A 14,305-nucleotide genomic window follows, 5' to 3' on the forward strand; every position below is an offset into this window, starting at 1 on the left:
TTACAAATAACAGTCCTGAGGGCGTGGGACAAGTTGGTGTTATTCATTCCCTGTTCCATGCATCTCCTGGTGACACCTTCTACTGCTACTGGCTGTGAGCCTGCTGAGTTTTCATGAGTAGCAGCTAGAGGGGCCACACAAGGGTGCAAACCAGGTAAAGCATAAGGGCAATTCTTTTGAAGTGAGACCTTACCCAGAAACCACATTTTAGATAAGAAGTTGCAAACATTTCACAACAGTTTTCTCTTTTTAAGCAGGTCCCCCTCCACGTGTAGTTGAGGCCCAACAGGGCAGAGCATGCTAAAGGAGTTGTTAAGGAACCGTTTAGTCCCCGAATTCTCCATTTTATGTTAGGAAGTACAGTTGAAAGGACCAGGCCTAACCTCCTCCCCCAAAAGTCATAAGTCCCAGAAACCAGGCCATAAAATTTCCTACCCAAGGAACAGCCTGAGGATAACCACAAGAATGGGAAGGTAGTTTATCTCAGGGTGGGGCATCTGTGCTGGGCAGCCCACTGTCCTAACATTCCTAACATTCCTGAGGTCTATAGATAGCTCGCTCAAAGTTAGTTATGTTAGCCAATCACTGTGTAATAAGCTTGCCCTTGCTAAATGTCATCCAATTGTGTAACTGCTAAGCTGGGAATTCCCTGGTCTTGCTCACACCCCAAATAAAAACCCTGCCCTGCAGCTGCTAGGGGCTCTCCTTTCTGATCCACTGTGATGGAGAGACCGTGCTTAAGCCTGAATAAAGCTCTTTGCTCTTGCATACTTGGTCCAGCCCCTGGTGGTCTTTGGGGACCTTAAGATCTGGGCATAACACAGTGACCTCTAGCCTCATTCACAAAAGCATGGAGGACATTGACATTTCATTCACTTAAAAGCAATAAATTTTAAAAAGGCATCAAAATCTTAAATGGTAGGGGACAGTCTTAGACTTAGCCATAACTTACAAAATGTAAATAATCATGAAAAAAACCCTTGTGTTTTGAAACATTCTGATAAATGTTAACTGTTTACTTCCTTACAGCTTTATCATCCCAACGTTGTACGTTATTATAAAACATTTTTGGAAAGTAAGTATGAATTGTGTTTTTATTTAAGGAAACATATCTTTGTTACTTATACATGCTTATATTGTTGGAAAATAAACTCATTTAACTATTTTCTTTACAATTTTATTATTAAAAAGCATTGCTTTCTTAGGCAGCAAAATAATTTTATAAGTGATGATCTGAAAATAGTTAAAATATTTTGATCCCCATCACATAAAGGCACGATGTGACTAAACCAAAATAATTAAATTATTGTACAAAAAAAAAGGAGTGGATAGGATCAAGAGAAAAAGAAACTAAAGAATGGTGTTTTCTGTTTTGCAAGCTCTTGGCAGTTTGTGGTACATCCAGTGGCATTTTCTATCCCCAAATAAGGCAGGTTGGACTCTGCCTTCCAGATGCATTTTTACTCACAAAATTCAGTAGGTGCCACCAGGTGGCGACGGAGTCCTGGCTGAGCCTACAGGCTGGTTGGCTTGTTTCCTGCCAATGGGATGGAGAGCGCAGCCAAAAATTTAGACAAAGCCACTCAGTCACTTGTTTATAAATGAAGTAAGTATTGAATGCAACAACCTGTAACATAAAATTCCCAAGTATTTCCGTGGGCGGGAAGATTGAGAGCGACGCAGGGAGTAGCTGTGGGGCTCACTTGCCTCTGCTTTGCCAACGCTAATACTAAGCAAACTTTCTGAGGCCTGGAGAGAAGGCTCAGAGGTTAAGAGCACTGGCTGCTTCCAAAGGTCCTAAGTTCAATTCCCAGCAACCACATGGTGGCTCGGAACCCTCTTCTGCTGTGCAGGTGTACATGCAGGCAGAACACTGTATACGTAAATAAATAAATCTTAAAAAAAAGAGACCTTTCTGAGCTAGGTACTATGGTGCGTACCCATAATTCCAGCATTCTGGAGGCAGAGGCAGGTTCTGTGCATCCACGGCCAACCTGGTCTACATAGTGAGTTCCAGGAGAGCCAGGGCTACACAGAGAGACCCTGTGTCAAAAGAAACAAACAAACAAACAAACAAACAAACAAACAAAACACACACACACACACACACACAAAACACAACAAAACATCTTTTATACTGAGGCATTTGTTCTGGTTTTACACATTTCCCTTCTCTATGACTTAGATGAAATCCTGGCTCCGTAACCATTAGTTCTTAATATATAGGTAATTTCCTGTAATTAAAGCAATCAGAATTAGCCTCTGTCTTACATGGAAAAAATAAATACAAGTCATCACAAAACCAAAACACCTTAAAATCCTAACAGCTTCTGAAATGAATTGGAGGTAACTTAGAATATGTAAAATATGATAATCAGGCTATAAACTACAATGAAGAAGGCTATAAGTGAAGAAATGCAAATAAAGCTGTAATTACATTACAATTGCAGACAATACGTACGTACCTTTTGGTATTGTGAAACTTTAGAGCTTTAACTGTAAGAGAGACATTAAATAACAGGATTTATCCATGATTTGCAGTCCCATGAGAGCCAACAGGAGGCGCAGTATGCATGCTTTCATGATGCAATGTAAGGTTGTGATGGAGAAGTCAGCTGAACGGCAGTATGGGATGTGTCTGTTCTTTGCAGATAAATTGTTGCATGTGTATATTTTGTGTATATCCAACAGTCAGAAAAGACCTTTGCCACATAGCATTGTTAATAGTTCAGATTGGCTTTAGAGGAGGGTTGGCAAAAATGAACAGCAACAACAGCAACAAAAAAAAACCCAAAAAGCGTTAGTTAACAGAGTTTTGTAAACCATAAACTGGAATCAGAGTTCAGGGCTTCCTGCTCAAGAGGGACTGAATAGTGGTTTCTGTCATGGGTGGTGCTAGGATAAGTTTCTATGATATAATATATGTAACTGTATGAAATGCAGTTTCTAATGTGGTTTTCTTACTATTCATTTACTTATTTATTTATTCATTTACTTATTTATTTATTCATTTACTTATTTATTTATTTATTTATTTATTTATTTATTTATTTATTTATTTATTTATTTATTATTTTAATCACAGGTCATTCACTTGTATCTCTCCCTCTTTCCCTCCCAATCCCACCCTCCCTCCCTCATCTCCTCCCTGCCCCCTTCTGAGTCCACTGATAAGGGAAGACTGACTTTAATGCCCTTATCTGTGGCCTAGCAAGGCTGCTCCTCCCTCGGGCAGGGGTGGGGGGTGGGGAAGCTCAATGAGCCAGTCATGGAGTTCAAGTTTCTGACTATCTGAAATGATCTGAGGTACTGCCTCAGATGACTTGGAACAGCCGGCTTGTTGTCTTTGCCTCCTTCCAGCCATTCCATGGCATGCACAGAAATGATTACATTTGCCAGACGGGGAAAATTTGGGGTCAGAGGAAGTTGCTGCTGGGTTGTCATGGCCCCAAGGCCAGCTCTGTGCTCCATCAGAGTTCACTGGATCTTGCCATGAAGTTTTCAGTTTTGTGCTGCACACAGTTTGGGAAGCCCGGGCTCTAAGTTGTGAAGCTGTTCCAGGCTTGTGTGTTGACTTTAAGTTTCTGTGACCCTTTTGTTCTTTTGCATAGGTGACAGGTTGTATATTGTTATGGAGCTAATAGAAGGAGCCCCGCTGGCAGAGCACTTTAGTTCTTTGAAGGAAAAACAGCACCGTTTCACTGAAGAAAGACTGTGGAAAATATTTATACAGGTACGTTGCACCTTTCATTGAAATCTTCATTCTACAACAAGGTTCTGAGTTGCCTTAGAGATGTGCCATTGGTTATGTATACAACGTGAACCAAATTTGCTTTTATTCTTATTTCAAGCTGTGCTTAGCTCTTCGGTATCTACACAAGGAGAAGAGGATTGTCCACAGAGATCTGACCCCAAACAACATCATGCTGGGAGATAAGGACAAAGTGACAGTTAGTAAGTATACGGGTCTTCAACTTTTTAATGGAAAGATTTCTGAATATTAGTCCAGAGTAGAACCATACTTCAGGGCTGTGCTTTACGGTCAGTAGAACTCTTGGTATGGATGAAAATGTTCTCTCTGAGTTGTCCAGTGGCGTGAGGACTGAGCATGTGATACTTTTGGGCAAGTGGAAGGCAGCCTGTGTGGCTAAGGAAATGACCTCTTAGATTTTATTAAATTTGGAGCTGAGTGTACGGATGCACACTGTGTAACTCAGCCCTTGGAAAGCGGAGGCAGGTAGATCTGGAGTTCAAGACCTACTTCAAGCTACATAGTAAGTTTGAGGCTAACCTATACCAGATGACACCCATGATCAAAAGCAAACAAACAAACAAACAAACAAACAAACAAACAAACAAAGTGCTTCTGTTAAATTTTAATTACTTCCCACATCCACGAGAGAATAATGTTCCCACAATGTTGGACAGCGACGATGCTGTTCCAATAACTCTGTTGGCCCTATGAGAGAGTACAGTACTCTTAGGATGCTTCTCTGTTAAATTTAATCCCTCAATTAATGCCTCCTGAGTTTTTCTTTCTACTTCATAGGCAGAAGCTTTGATGATTAAGCACGATGCTTTGAACCACTTTATCACAGCCTGTCTTACAGTGGTCAGACTCCCAGGCCTATAAAAGTACATCAATTTATATTCTTTGACACGAATTGTTTCTTTGTTTGGCATTTTCATCTGTAGCAGGAAGACATGTAACAGTAGGGCAAAGTTCATTAAGACAGGACATGGTGGCATACACCTTTAATCTCAGCACTGGAGAGGCAGAGGCAGGTGGATTTCTTTGAATATGAGACCAGCCAGGCCTATGTAAATCCTGTCTCCAAAAAATAAATGAATAAGTAAAAAAAATAAAATCATCCTAAATTACCGCTACATTTTTCTGACTCTCCGTGGTGAGCTACTTTTTAGTTTAGAATGGTGTATTACCTTTCTTCTGTTTTTTTTTCCTGAGCTTTTCTTGTTGAGTATTTAGGGTTCAGTAGCTACAAAGGGGAGGCCCTTTTCCCATAGACTTGTCCGTCTCTATACAGTTTGATTCTGAGATACCTACAGGAAAAGATTGTTTAGGCTTATCTATGTATTACTGTGGGAAGATGCTGCAGAACACAGCAAGTTCTACATGAATGGATGATAAAAGGATTCATTTAAAAATAAGAGGAGGTTATATAAAAATATTCATGTATGTACATGTACATACATATATGTATTTGACAACACTTAGTGACTAAAAGAGACCATGGATTTGAAAGAAAACAAAGAGCGGGTATATGGAAGTTTTTGGAGGGAGGAGAGGGAAGGAGAAAGTGATGTAATTAAAAATCTCAAAAAAAATTAACAAAATAACTAGAACTAACAAAAAAGCTATTTACCTTTCAGTAGATAGTTTAGACACCAGTTTGTAGGCCACAGCCCTGAGTGCTCCCCGATGGCAGGGACTTTCAACGTGTCACTTGCTTTCTGGACATAATAAGTACCCCTAAGGCCATTCCAAATGGATGCTTTCCTTACCCACACGTGTTTACAAATCAAGATTGAAATTTATTGGCCAGGTTTTCAAAAATAGAAATACTGTGTTTGTTTAAAAAAATAAAACCAACTTAAAATAGAAACTCTTTAGGTAAACCTTCAGTGCAAACTCACTTGGAAATATTTTCTTTCTTTTTTTAAATTTCAATTTATTTTTTAATAATTTATGCACTTTATATCCTGATTATAGCCCCCTTCCTTGTCTCTTCCAGGTCCCACCCTTCCTCCCTCTTTTTCCCTATCCTTCTCCTCTCTTTCTCAGAAAGGGGGAACCCTCCTCCCTTACCATCTGATTCCAGCCTATCAAGTTTCATCAGAACTGCCTGCATCCTTTTCCTTTGTGTCCTGGCAAGGCAGTCCCACCAGGGGGAAGTGATCAAAGAGTGCAACAGAGACCATGTCAGAGACAGCTAGCCCCCTTACTAGGGAACCCACATAGACATTGAGCTGCCTATCAGCTACATTTGAGCAGGGTATCTAGGTCCTCTCTATGCATGCTCTTTGGTTGGTGCATCAGTTTCTGCAGGCCCCCATGGGCCCAGATTTGTTGATTCTGTTTGTCTTCTTATGGAGTTTCTATCTCCTCCAGGTCCTTCTATTTCCCAAGTCTTTCCTAGGACTACCTATGCTCTGCCCAAAGTATGGCTGTGAGCCTTAGCATCTGCTGTCAATCCCTTGCTGGGTAGAGTCTTTCAGAGAACATCTATGGTAGGCTCTCATCCTGTTCCCTCTCTTCAACTACTTCTGGTATCTATTCTAGTTCTCCCTCTGAATGAGAAATAAGTATCCTCCCTAAAATCCTCCTTGTTATTTAGCTTCTTTAAGTCTGTAGACTTTAATATGGTTATTATATGGCTAATATCCACTTATAAATGAGTATAAACCATGTATGTCTTTCTGGTTCTGGGATACCTCACTCAGGATGATCTTTTCTAGTTCTTAATTTGCCTGCAAATTTCATGGTTTCTTTGTTTTTAGTTGCTGCGTAGTATTTCATTGTGTAAATGTACCACAATTTCTGTATCTATTCCTCAGCTGAAGGACACCTGGGTTGTTTCCTGATTCTGGCTGTTAGGAATAAAACTGCTACAAACATGGTTGAGCAAATGTCCTTGTTGAATGGTGGGGCATCTTTTGGGTATATGCCTAGGAGTGGTATAGCTGGATCTTGAGGAAGCACTATTCCTAATTGTCTAAGAAAGTGCCAGATTGATTTCCAAAGTAGTTGTAGAAGTTTACATTCCCACCAAAAATGGAGTAGGGTTCCTCTTTCTCCACATCCTCTCCAGCATGTGTTGTCACTTGAGTTTTTGATTTTAGCCATTCTGATGGGTATAAGGTAAAATCTCAGGGTCGTTTTCATTTGCATTTCCGTGATGACCAAGAATGTTGAACACTTTTTTAAATGTTTCTTTGCCATTCAATATTCCTCTGTTGAGGATTCTCTGTTTAGTTCTGTAACCCATTGGATTATTTGGTTTGTTGGAGTTTAATTTTTTGAGTTTATATATTTTGGATATTAGCCCTCTTTCAGATGTAGGGTTGGTGAAGATCTTTTCTCAGTCTATAGGCTGCCATTTTGTTCTGTTGACAGTGTCCTTTGCTTTACAGAAGCTTTTCAGTTTCATGAGGTCCCATTTATTAATTGTTGATCTTAGATCCTGAGCTGTTGGTGTTCTGTTCAGGAAGTTGTCTCCTGTGCCAATGAGTTCCAGGCTCTTTCCCATTTTTTTCTTCTAGTACATTTAGTGTGTCTAGTTTTATGTTGAGGTCTTTGATCCACTTGGATGTTAGCTTAGTACTGGGTGATAAATATGGATCTATTTGCATTTTTCCACATGTAGATATCCAGTTAGACCAGCATCATTTGTTGAAGATGCTGCCTTTTTCCATCGTAAAGTTTTGGCTCCTTTGTTTGTAGATGTGTGGACTTATTTCTGGGTCTTCAATTTTATTCCATTTATGCACCATTCTGTTTCTATGCCAGTACCATGCAGTTTTTATTACTGTTGCTCTATAGTACAGCTTGAGATCAGGGATGAAGATAACTCTAGGGATGAAGATATTTTATCGTACAGGATTGTTTTAGCTATTTTTTTTGTTTTGTTTTGTTTTTCCATATGAAGTTGAGAATTGTTCTTTTTTTCCATTTTTTTTATTATTTTTTTACACTTTATTCACTTTGTATCCCCCATAAGCCCCTCCCTCCTCCCCTCCCGATCCCACTTTCCCTCCCCCTCCTTCACACATGCCCCTCCCCAAGTCCACTGATAGGGGAGGTCCCCCTCTCTTTCCTTCTGATCTTAGTCTATCAGGTCACTTCCAGAGTGGGTGCATTGTCATCTTCTGTGGCCTGGCAAGACTGCTCTCCCTTCAGGGGGAGGTGATCAAAAAGCAGACCTATCAGATTGTGTCCGAGGCAGTCCCTCTTCCCATTACTATGTAACCCACTTAGACACTAAACTGCCATGGATTACATCTGCGCAGGGGTTCTAGGTTATCCCCATGCCTGGTACTTGGTTGGAGTATGGGTCTCCGGTAAGACCCCTGTGTTCAAATCTTCTAGTTCTCTTGCTCTCCTTGTGGGGTTCCTGTCCTCTACAAGACCTACTATTTCCCACTTCTTACATAAGATTCCATGTACTCTGCCCAACAGTTGGCCTTAAAGTCACAGTGTCTGCTTTGATAGTCTGCAGGACAGAGCCTTTCAGATGCCCTCTGTGGCAGGTTCCTAGGTTGTTTCCTGCTTTCTTCTTCATCTGATGTCTATCCTCTTTGCCTTTTGGGATGGGGATTGAGTGTTTTAGTCAGGGTCCTCTCTCTTGATTAGTTTCTTTAGATGGACAGATTTTAGGTTTATCCTATAAGTCTATATGAATGAGTATATACAGTGTGTGTCTTTCTGCTTCTGGGACAGCTCACTCAGGATGATCCTTTCCAGGTCCCACCATTTACCTACAAATTGCATGATTTCCTTATTTTTCATTGCAGAGTAATACTTCATTGTGTAGATGTACCACAGTTTCTGCATCCACTCTTCAGTTGAGGGGCATCTGGGCTGTTTCCAGCTTCTGGCTATAACAAATAAGGCTGATACAAACATGGTTGAGCAAATGTCCTTGTTGTGTACTTGAGACTCTTTTGGATATATGCCTAGGAGTGGTATGGCTGGATCTTGAGGAAGCGCTAGTCCCAGTTGTCTGAGAAAGCGCCAGATTGACTTCCAGAGTGGCTGGACAAGTTTACATTAGTTTCCCCTTTCTCCAAAACCTCTCCAACAGGTATTGTCACTTGAGTTTTTCATCTTGGCCATTCTGATGGGTGTAAAGTGAAATCTCAGGGTTTCTTTGATTTGCATTTCCCTAATGGCTAATGAGGTTGAGCATTTCTTCAAGTGTTTCTCTGCCATTCGATATTCCTCTACAGAGAATTCTCTGTTTGGCTCTGTTCCCCATTTTTTAAATTGGATTACTTGGTTTGCTGCTTTTCAGGTTCTTTAGTTCTTTATATATGCTGGATATTAGCCCTCTGTCAGATAAAGGATTAGTGAAGATTCTTTCCTAATCTGTAGGCAGTCATTTTGTTTTGATGACGGTGTCCTTTGATTTACAGAAGCTTTTCAGTTTCATGATGTCCCATTTATTGATTGTTGATCTTAGAGCTTGTGCTGTTGGTGTTCTGTTTAGGAAGTTGTCCTCTGTGCCAATGAGTTCTAGGGTATTCCCCAATTTTTTTTCTAGCCGATTTAATGTGTCTGGTTTTATGTTGAGGTCTTTGATCCACTTGGACTTCAGTTTTGTGCGGGGTGATAAGTATGGATCTATTTTCATTTTTCTACATGTAGACATCCAGTTGGACTAGCACCATTTGTTGAAGATGCTATCTTTTTTCCACTGTATGGTTTTGGCATCTTTGTAAAAAATCAGGTGTCCGTAAGTGTGTGGGTTTAATTCTGGGTCTTCTGTTCGATTCCATTGATCCACCATTCTGTTTCTATGCCAGTATCATGCAGTTTTTATAACTGTTGCTCTATAGTACAGCTTAAGATCAGGGAAGGAGATACTTCCAGAAGATATTTTATTTTAGAGGATTGTTTTAGCAATTCTGGGTTTCTTGTTATTCCATACGAAGTTAAGAATTTTTCTTTCTGGGTCTGTGAAGAATTGTGTTGGCAATTTGATGGGAATTGCATTAAATCTGTAGATTGCTTTTGGTAAGATGGCCATTTTTACTATGTTAATCCTGCCAAGCCATGAGCGTGGGAGATCTTTCCATCTTCTGATATCTTCTTCTAATTCTTTCTTCAGAGACTTGAAATTTTTTTCATACAAGTCTTTGACTTGCTTGGTTAGGGTTACGCCAAGGTACTTTATGTCATTTGTGGCTATTGTGAAGGGTGTTGTTTCCCTAATTTCTTTCTCAGCTCTTTTGTCTTTTGTATACAGGAGGGCTACTGATTTTTTTGAGTTAATTTTGTATCTGGCCACTTGGCTGAAGGTATTTATAAGCTGTAGGAGTTCCCTGGTAGAGTTTTGGGGTCACTCAGGTATACTATCATATCATCTGCAAATAGTGATAATTTGACTTCTTCCTTTCCAATCTGTATCCCCTTGATCTCCTTCAACTGTCTTATTGCTCTAGCAAGGACTTCCAGCACTATGTTGAAGAGATATGGAGAGAGTGGGCAGCCTTGTCTTGTCCCTGATTTCAGTGGGATTGCTTTAAGTTTCTCTCCATTCAGTTTGATGTTGGCTATAGGCTTGCTGTATATTGCCTTTACTATGTTTAGATATGTGCCTTGTATCCTTGATCTCTCCAATACTTTAAACATGAATGGATGTTAGATTTTGTCAAATGCTTTTTCAGCATCTAGGGAGATTATCATGTGGTTTTTTTCTGTCAGTTTGTTAATATGGTGGATCACATTAATGAATTTCCGTATATTGAACCACCCCTGCATACCTGGGATGAAGCCTACTTGGTCATAGTGGATAATACCTTTGATGTGTTCTTGGATTCGGTTTGCACGTATTTTGTTGAGTATTTTTGCATCAATGTTCATAATGGAGATTGGCCTGAAATTCTCTTTCTTTGTTGAGTCTTTGTGAGGCTTAGGTGCCAAGGTGACTGTGGCTTCATAGAATGAGTTTGGTAATATTCCTTCTGTTTCTATTTTGTGGAATAGTTTGGAGAGAATTGGAGTTAGCTCTTCTTTGAAGGTCTGGTAGAATTCTGCGCTGAAACCATCTGGTCCTGGGCTTTTTTTTGGATGGGAGAGTTTTGATGACCACTTCTATTTTCTTGGGGGAGATAGGACTATTTAATTGATTTACCTGGTCCTGATTCAGCTTTGGTAAGTCAAATCGATCAAGAAAATTGTCCATTTCATTTAGATTTTCAAATTTTGTGGCATATAGACTTTTGAAGTAAGTCCTAATGATTGTTTGGATTTCCTCAGTATCTGTAGTTATGTCCCCCTTTTCATTTCTGATTTTGTTGATTTGGGTGGTGTCTCCCTGCCTTTTAGTAAGCTTGGCTAAGGGTTTGTTGATCTTGTTGATTTTCTCAAAGAACCAGCTCTTAGTTTCATTGATTCTTTGAATTGTTTTATTTGTTTCTAATTGATTGATTTCAGCCCTGAGTTTGTTTATTTCCAGCCATCTATTCCTCTTTGGTGTGTCTGCTTCTTCTTTTTCTAGGATTTTTAAGTGGGCCATTAAGTTGCTTGAATGAGCTGTCTCGAATTTCTTCTTGAAGGCACTTAGTGCTATGAACTTTCCTCTTAGCACTGCTTTCATTGTGTCCCACAAGTTTGGGTATGTTGTGTCTTCATTTTCATTGAGTTCTAGGAAGACTTTAATTTCTTTATTTCTTCCCTGACCCAGCTGTCATTTAGTAACAAATTGTTCAGTTTCCATGTGTATGTAGGCTTTTTGCTATTTCTGTTGTTGTTGTTGAGGTCCAGCTTTATTCCATGGTGATCAGACAAGATACAAGGGTTTATTTCAATCTTCTTATATCTGTTGAGGCTTGCTTTGTGACCAACTATATGGTCTATTTTGGAGAAGGTTCCATGAGGTGCTGAGAAGAAGGTAAATTCTTTTGTGTTTGGGTGTAAAGTTCTGTAAATGTCTGTTAGGTCCATGTGATTCATGACCTCTGTCAGAGATATTGTTTCTTTGTTTAATTTCTGTTTTGTTGACCTGTCCTTTGTTGAGAGTGGGGTGTTGAAGTCTCCCACTATCAATGTGTGGGGATCTATATGTGGTTTAAGTTTTATCAATGTTTCTTTTACAAATGTGGGTGCCCTTGTATTTGGGGCATAGATGTTCAGGATTGTAATGTTTTCCTAGTGGAATTTTCCGTTGATGAGTATGAAGTGTCCTTCCCCATCTCTTTTTATTAATTTTGGTTGGAAGTCTATTTTATCAGATATTAGACTGGCTACTCCTGCTTGTTTCTCGGGTCCGTTTGCTTGGAAAGTCGTCTTCCAACCTTTTACCCTCAGGTAATGTCTATCTTTGTGCCTTAGGTGTGTTTCTTGTATGCAACAGATTGCGCTGGGTTTTGTTTATGTATCCATTCTGTTAATCTGTGTCTTTTTATTGGAGAGTTGAGTCCATTGATGTTGAGAGAGATTAATGACCAGTGGCTGTTAGATCCTTTGATTTTGATGTTGGCTGTGGCCATAATGTTGTGTGCTTGGTTGCTTTTAGTTTTGCTGTAGTAAGGTTAATTATTTCCTGTGTTTTCTTGAAAGAAGCTAATTTTCTTGGGTTGTATTTTCCCTTCCAGTGTCTTCTGTAATGCTGGATTCGTGTGTAGGTATTGTTGACATTTGTTTTTGTCATTGAATAACTTCTTTTCTCCGTCTATGAGGACTGAGATTTTTGCGGGGTATAGTAGCCTGGGCTGACATCTGTGTTCTCTTAGGGTCTGCATGATATCTGTCCAGGCCCTTCTGGCTTTCATAGTCTCTGTTGAAAAGTCAGGTGTGATTCTAATAGGTTTGCCATTATATGTTACTTGGCCTTTTTCCCTTGCAGCTTTTAGTATTTTTTCTTTGTTCTGTATATTTACTGTTTTGATTATTATGTGGCGGGAGGATTTTTTTTTCTGGTCAAATTTGTTGGGTGTTCTGTAGATCTCTTGTATTCTTATTGGCCTCTCCTTTAACTTGGGGAAATTTTCTTCAATGATTTTGTTGAAAATATTTTCTGGGCCTTGGAGAAGGGAATCTTCTTTTTCTTCTATTCCTATTATTCTTAAGTTTTGTCTTTTCATATTGTCTTGGATTTCTTGGACAGTCTGTGTCAGGAATTTTTTAGATTTAACATTTTCTTTGACAGATACATCGATTTCTTCCATTGTATCTTCTACACCCGAGATTCTTTCTTCCATCTCTTGTAGTCTGTTGGTTACGCTTACCTCTGTAGTTCCTGTTTTCTTCCCTAAATTCTTCCTCACCATTGTTTCCTCCATTTGTGTTTTCTTTAATTTTTCCAGTTCTATCTTCAGATCTTGAGTTGTTTTGTTTACTTCCTTCACCTGTCTGATTGTATTTTTCTGTTTTTCTTTTAGTTCCTTCAGCTCTGTTTCTTTTATTTCTTTCAGTGATTTAATTATTTCTTCTCTGAAGGACGCAAGCTATTTGGCTGCATCTTCCTGTATTTCTTCACGGATGGCCCTAATCTGCTTGTCTTTATCTTCCTCCATTTCTTTACGGATAGCCATGATCTGTTTGGTTTTATCTTCCTCTAATTCTTTACGCATTTTATTTGTTTCCTCTATTATCCTCTTCATCAGCATAGATATGAGGTCATCTTCTTGATTTTCTATTATGCTGGGTTGTCCAGGGCTGCTCGCCCCTGGATGGCTGTGTTCTGGAGATGCCATATTGCTCTATCTTTTGTTGGCTAGGCTTTTACACTGACCTCTACCCATTAGGCTGTTTTAGGTGTTGGCTGTTTGTTTCTGTGCTTCCTGGAGTCCTAAGGTAGGGAGAATCCTCTTGGCCGGAAGATGATTTTTCCTGAAGGAGGCCTCCTCTGCTTTTTGGTTATGGTCACTGTATGGCCAGTGTTTCTCAGGAATTGCCACTGCTCACCTCAGGTGTATAGCCTGAGTAGCAGCTGTGGTCTTTGTTAGTTAGGGGGGCTCTCCTCTCACCCGTAGAAGTTCTCAAGACAGTTGCCCCACTGCTGGGTTTATTGTTCTGAATTTAGTGAGCTGATGTTGTTATTGTTGTTACACTGTTTTCCAGGAACAGCCATCTTGAAGATCCTGCTGATTCCCTAGCTGTGGGGTTTTCTCCCAATAGGGAAACTCAGTCTGGTATCCTGGGGCACATAGTTCTGTTCAGGAAGGTATGAGGAGCACCCAGCAAGTCTCTGGGCCAGGGGCTGAGTGCTCTGCTCTGGGCCTGGAGAATGTGCGCCTAGGTTGAGTTGGCGCGTGGGCGCGCTGCTCTGGTCTGGATGTTGTGCACGCCTCTCTAGGCTGGCAACTCAGGGTTCCTCTCTGGTCATGAGGCTGGGCACCTCACTCTGAGCTGGACTGTGTGTCCCTGTCTGGGATGGCGGTGCAGGCGCTGCTTTGTTCCAGAGGGTCTACGCTCTGATCTGGGCTGGCAGTGTGTGTCCCCTTCTGGGCCAGATTGGGGACCGCCATTCTGTCTGGGATGGCGAGTAGAACCCGCAGGCACAGATGCGTTTGGCTCTGCCTTTCTGGCCTTTGGGAGTCTGGGCGTCTGCCTAAACTGGGA

At 40.4% G+C, this 14,305-nt stretch overlaps 1 protein-coding gene across 1 annotated transcript in view; it reads left to right on the forward strand.

Moving 5' to 3' along the window:
* The window catches only part of Nek10 (NIMA related kinase 10), a 187,847-nt gene that overhangs the window by 56,546 nt on the left and 116,996 nt on the right, over positions 1-14,305 (forward strand). Inside the window, exons 20-22 of the mRNA XM_055599067.1 lie at positions 1,030-1,075; positions 3,612-3,733; positions 3,852-3,954. Of these exons, the coding sequence (XP_055455042.1) occupies positions 1,030-1,075; positions 3,612-3,733; positions 3,852-3,954 (271 nt within the window). The remainder of the gene's footprint in view (positions 1-1,029; positions 1,076-3,611; positions 3,734-3,851; positions 3,955-14,305) is intronic.

The sequence above is a fragment of the Psammomys obesus genome, unplaced genomic scaffold, assembly GCF_907164565.1.
Source record: "Psammomys obesus unplaced genomic scaffold, mPsaObe1.curated_primary_1811, whole genome shotgun sequence".
Lineage (NCBI taxonomy): Eukaryota > Metazoa > Chordata > Mammalia > Rodentia > Muridae > Psammomys > Psammomys obesus.